The 19596-nt window shown below is 41.6% G+C and overlaps 1 protein-coding gene and 1 long non-coding RNA gene across 2 annotated transcripts; both read left to right on the top strand.

Moving 5' to 3' along the window:
- Positions 1-9835: 9835 nt before the first annotated feature.
- On the top strand, positions 9836-14106 carry LOC145862424 (uncharacterized). The gene is made up of 3 exons (XR_014381871.1): positions 9836-9980; positions 11925-12147; positions 12268-14106. It is a non-coding gene; the product is annotated as an uncharacterized LOC145862424 (long non-coding RNA).
- Positions 14107-14303: 197 nt separating this feature from the next.
- LOC106590913 (uncharacterized) lies at positions 14304-19335 on the top strand. The gene is given in 4 exon segments (XM_045708669.2): positions 14304-14419; positions 16122-16275; positions 17440-18902; positions 18905-19335. Coding segments are annotated over 4 exon segments (1668 nt in total). The 5' UTR covers positions 14304-14410; the 3' UTR covers positions 18947-19335.
- The last annotated feature ends 261 nt before the right edge of the window (positions 19336-19596 follow it).

Raw genomic sequence — 19596 nt, 5'->3', positions numbered from 1 at the left:
CATCCAATGTTATAGTGCATTAAGCCATCTCCTGTACTGGAGTGTGGGTCAGCGACAGGGATCGAGGAACTAAATCCTATCTGCCTGCCCCGTGTCTCTTAAAAAAATAGAAATATTTGTGACTATCTAACGATGTCCTACTCAGTATGCTTTGTTAGAGGTTCAGCTAGCGGTCATGATTGGTGCTGTAACAAATGATTGATGTATTAGAATAAATGAGTATGCTGATGTTGTATTAATAGACTCCCTCCTTACATTTATAGGGTCCTAGACTACAGATTAACAATATATGTACATTATGAGGTTTAATATTGTTCCACAGTGCTTTTCTAGGCTCTCTGCCTCTTATGAAGAAACCGTCTGAGAAATGTGTGACTGTGAAGACAGAACTCTGCAGGGGAGTGTAAGAGATAGGAGACTAGTCAGACATTCCACTATAAATCAACATGGACATTTACTGCTAAGCTTTTAGATAACACTAAAAGCCTTGTTTATATAGCTGTGTAGGCATGGTTTTGGTCTCATGAGTAAAAGATAATGACGTAGGCAGTGACATCACTAGGGCTGGATGCCGTGGAATATTGCCTCAGAAACTTGTGAATTCAATATAGACTTTAATACGCAGTAGCAAAGCCGAGCCCTTCCATGGAAGGACCCTATTACACACCTAACAGAGCCGAGCCCTTCCACGAAAAATACTAAATTCTCATATTACAGAGTCCTACCTTTATAGGATTCTGTCTTTGCATAACGTATAGAGTCCCCTCCCTCTATATGAAAATAGCTTTCCTTGACCTTTCTCCATTATTATCTTTCCATCTCAGTTCTTACTTGTTAGCGCCCACATCTGACAGCTGTATGGGTTATAATGGTAGCAGGGCCTGGTCATATATGTTCCATTCCTTATATGGCTATTCTGTCTCAGCTCTTCAAAGTGGACAGCCTGAATGCTGCTAATAATGGAAATTTTTGCTCCCACATGGACTTCGGGTTTGATAAAATAACTTGGGACCTTTTCTTTGATGCAGAACTTACTCGGAAACATGCGTTATGTTCCTGTTGTCAACCTCTGTCTGCAATTGCATTAATAAAGGTTTTTGAATGATTTAATTAAAGATATTGTCATAATGCTAATTTCACCAATGAACAAAGATTGACAAGGAACAAGGAAACGAACCCCAACAGCTTATTAAACTCAATTCCTGTACCCCTTCTCTCTCATACTGTATCAGTCTCTCTTTCCCTATCATACTGCATCAGTACATGCTCCACTGTCTGTTTCCTGGCAGTAATCACATCTTCCTGTTGAATGATTTCCTATCACATTTAATAACTTATTCAGCTGGCTGTGCCCCACTCTTATCCTTGTAAGGATAGCCTTCTCTCTTCTGTCCATTCCTACCATCCTCCCCTACTTTACTCTGTACCTGGAATAGGGGCAGCAGGTAGCCTAGTGGTTTATAGTGTTGGGCCTGTAACCCGAGCCGACTAGGTGAAAAATCTGTCAATGTACCTTAGAGCAACTTAATCGTAATTGCTCCTGTAAGTCACTCTAGATAAGTGTCTGCTAAATTACTAAAATGTCAACAATGAATAGATGCCTGCCCTTATTGTCACTGTTCCACTGCTCCTGCCATCTCTGCCCATATCATTCCCTTAGCCTCTGCTTTGCTCATTGGCACCTCCACCTCCTGTCTCCTAAGGGCCTGTTTAGCTAGCACATCTACTTCCTCATTCCCTTCCACCCCCACATGGACCGGGATCCAAGCAAAGCTTATATGGACACCTATCTGTCTCACCCGGGCATGAATTTGAATTCCTTCATATAGCAGGCCTCGTCTGCTATGTGAGCTAAATGATTGCAGACTCATCAACACAGCAAATGAGTCAGAACATATAACTACTCTGCGTGACTTCCTCCAACCACTGCAAGGTCAACAGTACAACCATCAGCTCAGCCAGGTGGTCTGTAATTGTCTTCTGACAGCCACCCCACTTTCCTGTTCAACAAAGGCTGATCCAGTTTGACCTGTCCTTGGGTCTTTTGATCCATCTGTATATATGGGCAAAAAAACACAGATTTACAGTTTCCAGTCGCTTTTTAAAGAACTTGCATGGATCAACCCCCTCCCTGTCTTTCCGTACTCTCTTCAACACTTGTAAATCAACTACTGGAGGTGGGAGTAGCCATGGTGGACTCACTGGGATAGGTACCGTGGGGCTAAAGTCCCTGCAGTACAATCCCATCTGCCTCTCCTGGTTATCACCCAACCATCCAAAGCTTTTATTCTGTCCACGTTCAGGCTCCCAACTTCTCTGTAGCACCTCTTTTGTGGGGTGAGACACATCATGTTCCTGTAAATTAACCCAATAATTCATTCCCAGCGATTGCCTTCTAATATGTAATGGCAATAAAAATAAATTTCTTAAATGTAAGACAGTCGTTACCACAGCCACAAAGTCAAGAATGTATGTCGTGGAAGTTCATGGAAACAAAAATGTGCTTTTTTTATTTAAAGGTTAGATTGAGTCATAAGGTTAACAGTGTGGTTAAGGTTAGGTTTAAGATGACATTTTAAGTAGATACATTTTTAAAATAGAAGTGGCTCATGACTTTGTGGCTGTGGTAACGAATGTCGACCTGGCACTAGTGTTTTGCTGGCATGTCACATGTCCTACTTTTCTCACTATACTCGTAACAACCTAATAATTATGAAACGTATATTCTATCATTTAAGTCACATGTCGCCTCTTCCTCTGTTTTGGAAGGAAATTACTGGTATAATAAATATGGTGGAAACGGACTAGCCCATTCCTCCGCCAACCCAATGCTATTAGATTTTTGGGAAGTAGTGAACAATTGAACATTTGAAGAAAAAGGAGATATTCTAGGGATTCCCAAATAGACTAAATTAATACAATAGTTTATCATTAAACCAAATATGTTTAATATTTCTTGCCGCCAACAGGACAAAGCTAACCCGTTCCCCTCTGCCCTCCCGGAGTCCCCAGGTCAAATGTCTCCCGGTACTGCTTTACTGCTGGGTCTGGTTGACTGCAGGAAAACACTGGGGCAGAGTGGAACTAAGAGAGGAGGAAGAGAAGATAAGGAAGATGGAGATTTGTTTTCATTAAGTAAGAACCATGGTGTGAAGATTAGACTACACTCTGCTTCTTTAACAATAGCAGTGGTGCATAAAGATGGCGGCCCGCATGTACTTATCACAAATTACTCCTTTTGCTGAGTTCACTGTATTCTACATTGCTCTCCTTTACTGTTGGAATGGTCATTAGCACAGTAAACATGATCCCAATTTTAGCTTCAAGACACTGGCAATTTAAAAAAACAAAAAAGGTGAAGTAACGGTGCATAGATGCGACAAGGAATACATTGTGGCTGCTATGAAAGTGAATTGTGTCTTCGCGTGATCAGGGATGTTCGTTCTGCTAATTCTGTTAAAATGTTTCTTCAACAGAAGCAAACGGAACAAAATTGGGATGAACAAAGCTGAAGTTGTGAGCAAATGTTCGTCTAATGATTACACCCTCTAGATAATTAGCAGCCAGCGCCTGTTAACTCTCCTGTTGCGTAATAATCACATTTTGGAACAGTGAGTGCATTCTGACATCACGTGCTTAAACAACTCACGCTGGGGCGACCGTTAGAGATATTTGGAATGTTTCATTCCACCCGTTTTTAAGTTGGTCCAAAAATATTTTTCACCTAATTTTAACATTCTGTCATAAAGAGCACATGTTCAACTTAGGAAAACATGTTTATTATCTCAAGACATTGAATTAAAATATGACTATACTATGTGCCAAATAAAGTAACAGGGTTGACAGTAACAGGGGACTACTGAAAACAACAAAACAAAGGTTACGTATGTTACCACGGTTATGTGAGCTATATGGATATGTCCAATATATTGGTATCACTCCGCGGCGGAGGGATACATCCAAGGTGAGGACTTACAGATTCCCTCCCGTGTACACCTGTGTCATGGCTGGGGTCCGCCCCCAAATATAGAACCCATGGCCGCGACACACGTTCTCTACATAATTTTTGAGGCTCCTCTAGCACTGTAGAGGATTGGAGTGATCCATATAGCTCACATAACCGTGGTTACATACGTAACCTTCGTTATGTTTCACTATATTGGATCACTCCAATATATTGGTATACCCGTACCAGATTTAGTCGGTGCTAGAGGGACCCGGCCAGCCAGCGGTGAAGTCCCAGCGCGGGACCGAGACGCAGGGGCCGTCAATGTGGAAGGTGGGTTCCGGCAGAGTCCCCGGAAGGGGAGGTGATGCCCAGGACCACTGAAGCAACTGCAGAGGAAGGTGCCACATTTACCCAATAGTACCTAGCAAAGGTGCAAGAGGAAGCCCAGCTGGCAGCAGCAACGATATCAGCGAGGGGCTCTCCTCTCAGTAGAGCCCAGGATACAGCCACACCTCTTGTTGACTGTGCCACCACAGATCCCAGCACTGGCCTGCCAGCCAGGCGGTATGCTGTCGTAATTGTGTCCACGATCCAGTGAGAGAGCCTCTGCTTTGATAACCCAGCCCCCAGGACTCTCTCACCATAGCAGAGAGCTGGTCTGTTGTTCTCACTGCCCGTGTCCGCTCCACATAGGCAGCTAGTGCCCGCTCAGGGCACAGCATGCAGGAGGGAGGGCCAGACTCTTCCGCCACTCACGAGGGGTCGTAAGCAGACAGGATAATAGGGATGTTCACATGTCTGTCTGACATAACTTTTGGGAGGAATGAAGAGTTGGGGCGAAGAGATATTCTCCTCCCACCGGGGTCCATCCGGTAGCACTCAGAACTTACTGAAAGAGCATGGAGCTCACCCACCCTCATCATGGAGCTCACCCACCCTCTTCATAGAAGTAATTTCTACCACAAAAGCCACCTTCATAGTGAGGTGTTTCAGGGAGGCAGACTCCAACGGTTCGAAAGGCAGCTTTGCCAAATCTGCCAAGACCACATCCAGATCCCAGCTTGCCATTGAGCACGTCCTAGCTGGACACAGGTGACGAACCCCCTTCATAAACCTGGAGACCAAGGGATGGCACCCCACTGGCCTGTCCATCCACCCCACATGGCAGGCAGATATAGCGGCCAAATACCCTCTCAGTGTAGACTGCCAAGCCCTCATCCAAGTGAGACTGCAGGTATTGGAGGACATTCTGCTCCCCGATTGACCTCAGTAGCATAGCCACGTTGGTAAAGCGGCCAAGAGAGCAGAGGGACCCATATGTGGCTTTCAAGTCTGCATCAAAGACCCTGTGGGGTCCCGGCTTCAGTCGCGGGTTCCGCTCTATAATCGGAGAGCCCCCTGGCAGAGGCCCAGCTCTCCTGCAAGGCCTCGCGGAACTCAGCAGAGATGGGGACAGATGGAAAGTCATCACTGTCCACCAGTTTGATATCCAGTGCAGTGGCTACCTGAGTGAGTAGGCTCTGTGATGAAGCCCTGCTGAAGGCTTCTGATGGCCTGTCAGCCTGGTAGCCCTGCCCACGGTGGTGAGCAGTGCCAGCATCGTCCTCCAGGAACAGCTAAAAGGCTATCACTGGCTAAAAGGGAAAAGCTGTCGCGATGATGCTATCAACCTCCTGACGCAGGGCATGCGCCCTCTGTTCAAGGTGGCCCCAGCGGTCTGACTCTTGCCCCCGTCCAGGCCTGGCAGCAGATGGGCTCTGCCTGTGGTGGCTCCGGCCACGCTTCCTGGGAGGGGTACTGGACCCAGTAGAGGGACTAACAGCTCGCTGCCGCACCACTCCTGAGGGAGCTCGTCCCCAGCCTGAGCCCGAGCCTGGCCGACCCACTCGTGCATGGCCTCCAATCGCACCAGGCGCAGGCATTCTGAGAACACCACACAAAACAGGCATCCAGTAGGGCGCTCCACCGCCCTCTCCGCGTGGCTCAAACCCAGGTAGTGCATACACGAGGTATGCGGATGTCCAGGGGGACGCCACCATCACACCTGTCACAAAGGGATGCCATAAGCTCAGACAAGCCAGCAAGACCATGGAGCAGAGGTCCGATGCCCTGGAGAGCTATGTCGTGATCCGCATGGAGGAATAGGAACCCGATGAGGGATAAATTACCCAGTACCTCTGCAAAGAAACAGGGAAGACCCTTGTGGGAAAAACAGGCAGTCAAAAAAACAGCAACCAAGTAATGGATTTGATTTATTTGTTTTTTTGTTTTAGGCCAACTGCAATATTACCTAGCCGGTTTAATATCCAAGCAGTAAAAACAGCACCATATGGAGTAACTTCGTTAAGGAACTCCAAAGTTAATGTCTCAGCGTAGTGGAAAGCTCACCATGATACTCTTACACTCTGCAGGGGAAAGAACAAGAAAGAAACCCAGCAGGGTAATTAGCAGAGAACCTGACGCGGGGAGCAGCATGTTAAAGCAATTCAGTTTGTGTCAACAAGAGCCACCATACTAATGGATGCACACTGAGTCGTAGTGTAACACTAACGAAACAAGTACGACAAACCAGGGGCGGAAGATACAGATTAACCACACGCAGCGAGTGGAGCAATCAAGATGAGAGGTGCTCCAGGCTGCAAACAGCCAGTGAGTTTACTTCCACGCAAGATATTACGCTTACCAGTGACTTACCAAGCGAACTTCAGAAATGTTGTACCTCAAACCATACGGCCGTCCGCCGAGAAAATGAAAGATGTAGATATAGGGCCAGATCCCAGACGTGACACAGGTGTGCACGGCAGGGAATCTGTAAATCCTCACCTCGAATGTATCCCTCCACCATGGAGTGATACCAATATAGTGAAACATAACCACCAGCTTACATGGGTAAAATAGTCAATTAAAATGAACCATAAAACTGCTTATGACAGGGGAATGGAAGGTCGCTTTGTGAAACAAGTAGTGGCAATTGAATGCAATCTTCACAAAAATGTTTAATTGTAAAACATTTCTAGCATGTCGATGAATGGGGAGAGGGTTGACTTGCTCAGTTTTGCACCACAAAAAGCAGTAACTTGATAAAAAGAGTAGAACCAGCTCACCTGCTTTTACTCTGATTTGACTATTAGATGTTCATTGTTTCTTTTGAAAACATATTTTTTAAGGAATAGTTTCACCATATCAAAACGAGAGTTCAGTTCATGTAACAAGGTTGACCTTAAAATGAGGGTCACTAATCACATTGATAATAATCTTCAGAAAGGACTTTGTCAAAGCAACAAAATATCTAGTCCTCCTACAATGAGTGTGTTTACATGCAAACTCATCATTTGACATTAAACTAGTTATGGCAGTAGGCCGAGTATGGCATTAGTCACGTAAACACCTTACTCTGCTTATCTTAATTGGCTTAAGTTGACAATCAAAGTGACGCTGTTAAAAACACCTGGTGTTCTGAGCAATTTTTCAATATATTAGGACACGTAAAGGCCTTCATCAGATTCATAGAGGCATATTTAATCTGCATATGTTCTAGCACAAGCATCGCAAGCTTCCTTCTTTTGCTCGAGTGCAGGGAGTTCAGGGAAACTGAAAGTATGCATCTTAGAAATAGTTTTCACATACAAACTTAATATGTCTAAAATCTGAATCAAATATGCTAATCAAAATAACATGGATGCTGTGGTAGTACGTTTATTTTGATAGGCAGTTTTCTGTATTTATCAAGGTCCCATCAGTTAACCTGCTATTCATTATCTTTGTTTCACAGGGGACAGCCCTAACCGTTGCTCTCTCAGTGGGAGGGGCTTATCATAAGGGGAGCCTCAACAACAACATGATGCTGACAAGACGTCTCTCCAGAAGAGTCTCTCCAGATCAGAACGTCTCAATAAACACCAGCAGAGACTTATAGGGAAGAAACCTCACCACCGCTGCTCTGACTGTGGGAAGAGTTTTACTAAACAGAAAATTGGTCATTCACCAGCGGATTCATGCTGGAGGAAGCCTTATAGCTGTGATAAGTGTGGGAAGAGTTTTGCCTGAGATTTCACCGTGACCAAACACCGACTTATACACACAGGAGAGAAGCCTTATAGTTGTGATCAGTGTGGGAAGAGCTTTAATCAATCAGCAGCCCTGAGCACACACCAATGCATACACGCTGGGAGACAGTAGTAAGGTGTATGTGGAAAGAGCTTTGCTCAATCAGGGTCACTGAAAAAACACCAGAAAGCACAAACATGTTTTCTTTCTTCTCCCTCCTCTCAGTCACCGGTTTAAGATATCTAAATAAAGTTTGAACAGAAAACATGTTGTAAAGAGTCAGCTCTGGAACCATATGTATCAAGCTTCTTGGAGTAGGAGTGCTGTGGGTTGGTGGTGGGGGTGTTCAGAGCTGTATCTTATTTCAGTAACTCCTATTATCCATTAATTAATTGTATAATGTAGAATAATGTTTCAACAATACAAGGTGTGTATTCATGTATTCAATAGATCAATAAATTAAATCCATTATCTGCTCAACAATGTCTGCTTATTACATTAATTATGTTTTTTAAATCTAATCCATTTTAAATGGACCATAGTACTCTTGTATAATTAGTTTACTCCTAAAAGATGTTGACATATTTATTTTTAAACCCTTCACCAGGTTTTAGTGCAGCTGATGGGACATACGGAAGTACAGAAGACATAGGACTATTAGTGTCGTCAAATTATGTTGTTGAATTTATTTTAAAGGATTTAATTTGTGATATCTTTGAACTTTCCTTATTGTATATTAAGTGTGGTCCAGAAAGATGTTCACACATTTAATTGTGAATCGAATGATGTGTTGGTTGTTAGGAAGAGGCATCATGGGGGCAGGAAGCCAGCTCTGCCCATCAGTACTTATAGGTCATGTTAACCACAGACCTCACACTCTTCTGTTCTCTCACGGCCAGTAAGGTCTCCTACCAAACTCCTCTCTCTTCACTCTGGAAATACACTTGACAATATCTTATACCTTACCATTCTACTTTTTATTGGTGATGTGTTATGTGGAACGAATGCTTGCATGTAAATGTCATTGTAAAACATACATACGAATGTGGTTTCATGTTTTCTTGTTTTGTTTTACATTGCTGATTGCATATACATTTTTTTTTTTAAATATGTATTTTTTAAGTGTTTAGTTGGATTATGTAGAAGAGACCAGGATATGTTGTTGCCCTGTGTCCCAATACTCAATGTTGTAGTCATGGTCCTGAGAATGAAACATGTTTTAAACAATCAACAGAGATTCACGTGTCTTACAGTGCTACACATCTGTTATAATAAGTGGTGTTTCCTGCTTAATTGAAGTATCAGATGTAGTTTTTCACCAGTTATAAAGTGTGTTTGTTGTCTCTCTTTATGTTTAATGCTGCAGGGAGGGAGATGCAACAACAGCCTTGAGAACATCTGGACTCAAATAGAACTCTGTTCCAAGTTGCTGTCAGGTAAAAGTAGACGATAGCAGACAACAGGATACTTTTGGAAAGGGGTGTTGTTGAACGTTTTCTTGACTTTACTCAACCTGTATAGATTAGGTAAAATCTTTTCCAGGAACTTTCTGAAGTAAGATTAGCCTGGGGCAGCAGGTAGCCTAGTGGTTAGAGTGTTGGGCCAGTCACCGAAAGGTTGCTAAATCGAATCCCCAAGCTGACAAGGTAAACATCTGTAGTTCTGCCCTCTAACATGGCAGTTATCCCACTGTTCCTAGGCCGTCATTGTAAATAAAAATGTGTTCTTATCTGACTTGCCTGGTTAAATAATGATGTGAGACGTTATGCTGTCATAACGTAATTGAGCTTGGAAATCTAAATACATGTTTGATTGCTCTGGTCTAGGGGTGCATCAGTTGTAGCCTTGAGACAGGAATTCTCCCCCGGCAACCCCCTAATCCTTATCTTAACTCTGTGACAACAAAGTAGCTGTACTGTAGCCTACACATTTCTTGTCTTAGTAAGAAACACTGAAGAAAACAATAGCTTCCATGATGGATCCGGTAAGTCTGGTTTCCTTTTAACAGTATAGACCTGCTGGGTTGTATAAATGTCTAGGTGTAGTTTTCATCATCTTTGATCCTCCACATTCCTGTGTTCGGTTTAAACTGCTTGACAAAAATAAACATGATTGTAAAACTTGTTAGGATGTTTTTTCTGTCAGCAAAGTAGTCTACAACTATATCATGTTTGGAAATCTGTCATAGTACCTAATTTATCTCTACTTCCAAACTGCACTTGTTCACCTCCACTGATTTGAAAATCAAATGATCCATTATATGACCAGATACTCACTCTGACAGTGAAAATACATATTCTTCTTTGGGGTTTATTGGTGGTTGGCATCCAACTTTATGGTACATTACACCACCTAATGTACTAGAGTGTGGGCCAACAACAGGGATCGAGGAACTAAATCCTATCTACTTATTAAACTCAATTCCTGCTCACACACGCTGGAGAGAATCCTTACTCCTGTCTTTGTGGTGTCAGAGAAATTCTATAGGAAGAAAGACTTCAAACAACATATTTATAAGATTTGCAAAAATGAAGCAATCAACCATCACTAAGAATAGTCAGTGTTGAAAGCTCAATGAACAGAGCTGTCTTTCGCCTTTTATTGAAAGTACATCCTTTTTTATTTGACAGTTAGCAGATGTGCAGAAACAGCCACTGGAAACAGAGTTGTAAGAAGTAATTTAGCTCGTCAGTGTAGATCAAGATGGCTGATATCGGCACCACTCTGTTCCTCCCAGCACTTCCCACATAGCTACATTTCTGCCGATTGTAAACACAGGAGCTCACATATTGCGGTAGCACCCAAGCAGCTCATAAATCTGTACGCTCAGATTTATGACTAAGTCACACAAAACAAGCCTGTATCAGCAAAGAATATTAGCGTATAACAATAGACAATTCTCTAAGTAAAATAGTAACATATAACATTAGACAATTCTCTCAGTAAAATAGTAACATATAACAATAGACAATTATCTAAGTAAAAACAGTATAGTATGTCTAATTTAACAGTAGAGTAGAATAATATAATATTAAAATGTCCACCACAGTGGAAAGAGATTTGCTCATTCAGGGTCATTGATAAAACACCAGAAAGCACAAATGTGTCATCTTTTATCTCCCTCCTCTCCGGCACCCGTTCCAGATCCCTAAATAAAGTTTCAATAGACTACTCTTTACAAGATGTTTTCTATCTCCCATTCTCAAACAGTTTACTGTCTAATTACCATGGTAATCTATGTATCATAATATGCAGCTCTGGATCCATATGTATCAAGTGTGTTGGAGTAGTAGTGCTGATCTAGGATCAGGTCCCCTATCCATGTATTCTCATTTTGATCTAAATGGCTTAATGTCATCATGGAAAATGTCATAGTGAACCTGTTTGTGTGTAGAGGGGGATGTTGAGGTGGGTGGGGGTGTTCAGAGCTGTATCTTATTTCATTAACTCCTATTATCCATTAATTCATTGTATAATATAGAATAATGTTTCAACAATACTAGGTGTGTATTCATGTATTCAAAAGAACAATAAATTACATCCATTATCTGCTCAACCACATCTGCTTCTCACTTCATTTAATTGTTGTTTTTTATATGGACCAGAGGCCTCTTCTAGAATAAGTTTTCTCCAAAAAGATCTAGTTATATATTTATTGTAAAACCCTTTACCAGGTTTTAGTGCAGCTGATGGGACATACAGAAGAATGCAGCTATAGGAATTGTAGTTGTGATTCTCACCCTCTGTCTCCATGTGGTTCAGGTGACCGTCTTTCTAAGACTTATCTTTCACTTTATAATTTAGATTTGTTATTAACTTTGTTTTCTTTCAGATCTTTTTATCAGTGCTCGATTAATCTTGCCTGGCACAATGGAACCAATGGAATAGTCCCATGGTATGCTTATATTGTCTGTCTTTTCTCCTCCAGGGAGACTCAGTCCAGTGTATGACCATGTCTCAGGCATGGCCATGGCCCCTACTGCAGCACAGGCGAGCAGGGTGATGTTCACTACGCCAATGTCCACCTATCTTGCTCCAATAACCAGGAAGTGCCTCTGTACTCCATTGTCCAACCTCCTCAACCCCAGAAAGGGGATGAGGATGTCCCGTATGATGTTGTGAAATCCAAACCCCCCCAGTGCTGCTACCCGGTGAGCAGGTCCAGCCATTACACCATCTCAGATCATTTCAAAATTAGATGGTACTTGTGCTTAAAATGAGACCCCAAAGTGAATATTGATGATGACATGTTGCGTCTCCTTTCATAACAGACCTCCAGCACCAGAGGCTGAGAAACACTCTGTGCTCTATACCACAGTCAACAAACCCAGAACCAAGAAGACCACAACAAACTACAAGACCTGAATACAAGATGATCTTTGTGCGTCCCAAATGGTACCTTGTTTACTCTAGTGCACTATGTAGAGGATAGGGTGTAATTTTGTATGCACACTGAACACCGGAAGACCTGAACACAAGATACCTTTCATGTAGGTGTTTATGTTATAAGTGTTTATATTATAAGCTCATAAAAAGGGTAACAACCATTCAGGTAAGTGATAATTGTATCTAGGCAGATTACCATGTTCATTTTTTTAAATATATATTTTTTAACCTTTATTTAACTAGGCAAGTCAGTGAAAAACAAAATATTTTGTACAATGGCAGCCTACCCCGGCCAATTGTGTGCCACCCTATGGGACTCTGTCGGATGTGATGCAGCCTGGATTCAAACCAGGGACTACAGTGACGACTCTTGCACTGAGGTGCAGTGCCTTAGACCGCTACGCCACTCAGAAGCAATCTATTACACCATTCATCCACCAGACTAGAATAGACCTACACATAGTCTGTGTCTGAAATGGCATCCTATTCCCTATATACTGTCAGGTGACATTTCAGATGCAGCCATCCTCTCTAACAGTTAGAAGCCAAACAAATGATGTCAGGAACTCCAAATGTCATTAAGTCACTATTGTGGATTGTTGATGCAATGACGTCTCACAAATCATCATCGCCATGGTGATGCTCCATGACATCATTTATTTGACGGTTGAAGTGTTGGAGAGGCGTGGGCGTAACAACATTACACTCTTTGGAAAAAAAGGTGCAATCTAGAAACTTAAAGGGTTCTTCAGCTGTCCCCATTGGAGAACCCTTTGAAGAACCCTTTTAGGTTTCAGGTAGAACCTCTTTGGTTCCAGGTAGAACTCTTTAGGGTTCCATGTAAAACCCTTTCAACAGACCAGATGCTTTTCAACTTTCTGTGGATAAACCGTCGCCATCACATTAGGAAACTGTTGTAATGAACACTTATGAGTATGGTGGGCTGAATTTTCTGGACATTCCTACCTTAAATAATACTTTTAAGATCAATTTGATAAAACACTTCATAAGAAGACCCACTTCTATGTGGAACTGCATTCCTCATCATGTCGTTTCTACTTTTAGTGGCCTTAACTTCATGTTGGTTTGCAATTATAATATTGACAAAGTTCCAGTGAAGCTCCGCTAATCATTGGCAGGTTTTCTAGTCATGGTCCTTCATTTAGAAGCATCATTTCTCCTCACAGTATATTATATCTGGAATAAGCAGCACATATTGTATAACAATAAATCTTTGATTTTAGAATATTGTTTCAGAAATAATATCCTATTGATGAGACAACTTGGAAATGCAGAGGGTCTTTTACTTCATTATGACTCATTCATATGACTCATCACGTTACAAGATCCCTATAACGCCTAAAGAGTTACAATTGTTTTAGTCGCCATTCCCTCAGGTGTTGCTTTATTATTCAGGAACATGTTAAGACCCTCAGAACCTACCTTCGATTACCGCTGTTGACTCAACAGTAGTAAAGATTTGTTTTTGTTTTGGTCCGTTCAACAACAGAGCGATACTTGCCTTAGATACAAAATCCTGTTGATACATCTATATACCTTATGTCATGCCTTACTGGAATCGTTTTATTGATAATATATGTTGTCTCACATATACGTACATACTAACACAATTAAGGAAGTTTATAAAAATTAATATTACCCTGCCAACCACTATATGAAGAAGTAAAAAAAATAGATACATTCAAATTGTACCTTTTGTAATAACCACCCAGAAACAGTGTTGTCTTTTTTTTTAAAATTGTATTCATGTAAAGAATCTGTGGCAAGACATCAGTAGATTTATAATTGAACACATTTATGAAGATTTGACACTATTATGGAGAGAAGTTCTGCATGAATTCTTTACCTGGAGATTTTTTTTTTTCATTCACTCGCCGTACAGTAGGTGGCGGCAATACGGCAATAGGTGTAGTCTGCCATAAAACCTTAAAGAACAAGACAACAGTTTAACTGTACTGTTGTAGTTGGAAACATTTCATATCATACAAAGAAACAGTAGCTTCCGAAATGGATCGGGTAAGTCTGGTTTTAACAGTATAGGTCTGCTGTGTTTTATAAAATGTCTAGGCCTAGTTTTCATCATTTTTGAACCTCCACATTCCTGTGTTCTGTTTAGTTCTGTTTGGTGCGGCAGGTAGCCTAGTGGTTAGAGCTTTGGGCCAGTAACCGAATCCCCGAGCTGACAAGGTAAACATCTGTCGTTCTGCCCCTGAACAAGGCACTGTTGATGGGCCGTCATTGTAAATAAGAATTTGTTCTTAACTGACGTGCCTACTTTTTTTTTAAGATGCCTACAACTATATATTTTGTGTTTATAATGGATCTCCATTAGCTGCCAAGGCAGCAGCTACTCTTCCTGGGGTCCAGCAAAATGAAGGCAGTTCATACAATCATGTTTAGGAATATGTGACTATGACCTAATTCTCTCCTTCCTCCCTAAGTGTGCACATGTTCACATTCCTTCACTGATTTCTTACACATTAGCCATTATTTGACCAGATATTGAAGTGGCCGTTCTAACAAAGAAAAGAAATGGCTGCAGTCCAAACACGTTGTTTTCCCCTCGGGGGTATCTCCGTCGAAACCGGATGTAGTTTGATTGTCATCTTAAGGAGGTACAATTCCCTAACGTTAACCCTCGATTTAGCTTGAAGGAGAGAGTGAACAACTTTGGTCACTTGCGGGGTTGATATGACCCACAATTCGTTGCAAATTGTACATGTCACATGTCAAACTCAGGTGGCCGCGAAGTGTCAAATTGAATCAACAACCTGCACTTAAGGCATCTCAGAAAATATGAAGCGAGCTTGCTAAATATATATATATATTTTAGCGTTTGGAAAATTGGCTTAGTTTCGTAGTGATGAGTGCAATTCTGAAATGTATTGGAATAAATGACCAAACTATGGGTAACTGTAGCTAGCTACCTTGACAGGAGTGCTTACTAGGTAACGTTACATTAATAGTTTTAGGTTGGTTGTTTTTAAGTTAAACTTCAAGATTTCCACCAAGGACGTTGCCTCTCCTATCATCAGTCTCCATCGCTTGGGCAAGGGACATTTAAGGTACACTCGGATGTAAAACGTAATTCAAGGGCTGAGGGCTGTAGAGTTTGAAAGGCGGCTGGAAGGCAATCAGGAAGAAGCAAGATCAGGTGGGAACCATTATAGCCAATGAGAGGGCGTGTTTTCATTAGTTACCACAGCGTCAAACGTCTATAACGTATTTTATTTAGGGTTATACATAAAGTTAATGTTTACGGTTAGGGTTAAAATCACATTTAAAAAGACCAGTTGTATAAATGGGCTTTGTTTGTGGTAACTAGTGACTACCAGGCACTACTCCCATACAAAGTGTTTTATTTCCTCAAAGTTGCCGGGATGTCACGTGTCCTACTTTTACCAATACACTTGCAACAACCAACTCGTTACGAAAATGTATATATGATCAAATAAGCCAAAGGCAGATTTTGGGCCCAGTTATCCCTCTTGCTTCTCCTCTTCCGCGTTGTTTGATAGGAAATGACTGGTATAAGAAATATGGTGGAAACTAGCCCATGCCCACCCATCCAATGCTCTTAGATTTGTGGATTGTGGTGAACGATTGAACATTTCAGGTAAAAGGGGATATTCAAGGGATGCACCCAAATCAGAGGTTTAGACTGAATTAATAAAATATTTTGTTTAATGATCAACTGTAAACTTCTTGTGGCCAACAGGACAAAGCTAGTCCGTCCCCCTCCACACTCCAGGAGTCCCCAGGTCCACCGCCTCTCCGTACTTTACTGCTGGTTCTGGTCGACTGCAGGAAAACACCGGGGCAGAGTGGAACTGAGAGAGGAGAAGAGGAACATGGAGATTTGATTTCATTAAGTAAGAACCATCTGGATTAGATTACAGTCTGCTTCTATAACAATTAATTGATTAATTATATATTTATTAAATATCTGGTTGTTCCACCTAATTTTGAGAAGTGTAACTTGGTCCCCCCAAAAAACGTTTGATTTCACCTAACTTTAACATTCTTTCATGAAGAGCATGTTCAATTTCATAAAAACATGTTTTCCATCTCAAGAGGTTATGTGAAAATACATACTGTAGTAAGTGTAAATGTGCTAAATAAAGTAACAGGGGATTACTGAAAACAACAAAACCACCAGATTACATTGGTAAAATAGTCCTTTAAATCAGCCAGACATTTGCTTATGACATGGGTAATGGAAGCTAGTTTTGTTCCACAGGGAGTGAACACTGAATGCAAGCTTCACAAAAAAAAGTATTCTACCATACCAATTTCTGGGTAAAATGGTTCACTTGTTTACAAAAAACACCAGAGAATTGATAAAAAGACTAGAACCAGCTCACCTGATTTTACTCTATAATTTTACTATTTGATGTTCAATGTTTATTTTGCCTAAAAAAAATGTAGGGAACAATTTCACCATATTAAAACATGGGTTGACCTTAAAATGAGGGACAGATGTAAATTAATCACTAATTAAATGAAATAAATCATATTCAGAAATGACTGTCAAAGTAACCAAATAACTAGGGCTTTACATGCACACTCATTTGACTTTAAACTAGTTATGGCAGTTGGCCGAGTATGACATTAGTCATGTAAACATCTTACTCTGCTGATCTTAATTGGTGTAAGGTCATAACCGAAGTAAGGATACGCCTTTAAAATCACATGGTTTTCTGAGCAATCTTTAGAATGATTAGGACATGTAAACACTTTAATCAGAGTTATAGAAGTGTATTTAATCTGTGCATGTGCTAACACAAGCAGCGCCAGCTAACTTCTTTTGACCGAGTGCAGTGAGTTCAGGAAAAACTGAAAATATGCAGCTTAGAAATAGTTTTCCCATACAAACTTTATACTGCTTCAAAAAGTTAACATAGTCGCTGTGGTAGAACGTTTATTTTGATTGTCAATTTTCAGTATTTATCAAAGTCCCATCATGTAGCCTGATTTCATTTCATGGGAAGACCCATATTTGTAAAACCTAACTATTCAATGTCTTTGTTTCACAGGGGACATCCCTAATCGTTGCTCTCTTAGTGGGAGGGGCTTATCATCTGGGGAGCCTCAACAACATCATGATGCTGACAAGAAAGAGAAGAGTCTCTCCAGATCAGAACACTTCAAGAAACACCAGCATAGAGGTATAGGGAAGAAACCTCACCACTGCTGCTCTGACTGTGGGAAAAGTTTTGCTAAACAAGACTTGACTATTCATGAGCAAATTCACACCGGAGAGAAACCGTTCCACTGCTCTCAGTCTGGGAAGAGTTTCGCTGCATCTAAAACTTTAAAATCTCAGAGAATTCATACAGGGGAGAGGCCTTACCCCTACTTTGATTGTGAGAAATGCTTCAAACAATCAGGGGCCCAGACTACACACAAACACACAGGACAGAAGCCTTACAGCTGTGATCAGTGTGGGAGGAGCTTCAATCAATCAGGAGCCCTGACTAGACACCAACGCATACACAATGGAAAGAAACCTTATAGCTGTGATCAGTGTGGGAAGAGTTTTACTCGAGATTACGCCCTGACTGTACACCAACGCATACACAATGGAGAGAAGCCTTATAGCTGTGATCAGTGTGGGAAGAGCTTTAATCAATCAGGAGACCTAACTGCACACCAGCGCATACACACAGGGGAGAAGCCTTATAGCTGTGATCAGTGTGGGAAGAGCTTCAGTCAATCAGGAGCCCTGACTACACACCAACGCATACACACAGGAGAGAAGCCTTATAGCTGTGATCAGTGTGGGAAGAGCTTCAATCGTTCAGGGAACCTGACTACACACCAACGCATACACACAGGAGAGAAGCCATATAATTGTGATCAGTGTGGGAAAAGTTTCATTCAATTAGGACAACTGATTGTACACCAATGCATACACACAGGAGAGAAGCCTTATAGCTGTGATCAGTGTGGGAAGAGCTTCAATCACTCAGGAAACCTGACTAAACACAAACGCATACACACAGGAGAGAAGCCTTATAGCTGTGATCAGTGTGGGAAGAGCTTCAATCACTCAGGACACCTGACTAAACACAAACGCATACACACAGGAGAGAAGCCTTATAGCTGTGATCAGTGTGGGAAGAGTTTCAGTCAATCAGGAGACCTAACAGCACACCAGCGCATACACACAGGAGAGAAGCCTTATAGCTGTGATCAGTGTGGGAAGAGCTTCAATCAATCAGTACACCTGACTACACACCAACGCATACACACAGGAGAGAAGCCTTATAGCTGTGATCAGTGTGGGAAGAGTTTCAGGACATCAGATCACCTGATTAAACACCAACGCATACATACAGGAGAGAAACCTTATAGCTGTGATCAGTGTGGGAAGAGCTTCAGTCAATCAGGAGCCCTGACTACACACCAACGCATACACACAGGAGAGAAATCTTATAGCTGTGATCAGTGTGGGAAGAGCTTCAATCGTTCAGGATACCTGACTACACACCAGCTCACACACACTGGAGAGAAACCTTACTCCTGTCTATGTGGAAATAGCTTTGCTCATTCAGGGTCACTGAAAAAACACCAGAAAGCACAAACATGTCATCCTTCATCTCCCTCCTCTCTGGCACTGGTTCCAGATTCCTAAATAACATTTCAATAGAAAACATATTGTAAAGAGTTATCCGTCTCCCATTCTCTAACAGTTTACTAAGTCTGATTACCATGGTAACCTGTGTAGCATAATATGCAGCTCTGGATCCATATGTATCAAGCGTCTTGGAGTAGGAGTGCTGTGTGTGTGGGGTGGGGTTGTTCAGAGCTGTATCTTATTTCATTAACTCCTATTATCCTTTAAATAATAATAGAATAATGTTTCAACAATACTAGGTGTGTATTCATGTATTTAGTAGATCAATAAATTAAATCCATTATCTGCTCCACCACATCTGCTTCTCACTTCATTTATATGTTGTTTTTTTATATGGACCAGAGGCCTCTTCTAGAATAAGTTCTCCAAAAAGATCTAGACATATTTATTGTAAAACCCTTTACCAGGTTTTACTGCAGCTGATGGGTACATACAGAACAATGCAGCTATAGGAATTGTAGTTGTGGTTCTCATCCTCTGTCTCTCTGGCTTCATGTGGTTCAGGTGACCATCTTTATAAGACGTATCTTTAAATGTATCATTTTGATTGTTA

Source organism: Salmo salar, chromosome 02 (genome assembly GCF_965601325.2).
Source record: "Salmo salar chromosome 02, fSalSal1, whole genome shotgun sequence".
In the NCBI taxonomy this organism is placed as follows: Eukaryota; Metazoa; Chordata; class Actinopteri; order Salmoniformes; family Salmonidae; genus Salmo; species Salmo salar.
Note: the sequence above shows the minus strand (reverse complement) of the source record. Positions and strands in the feature narration are given on the sequence as shown.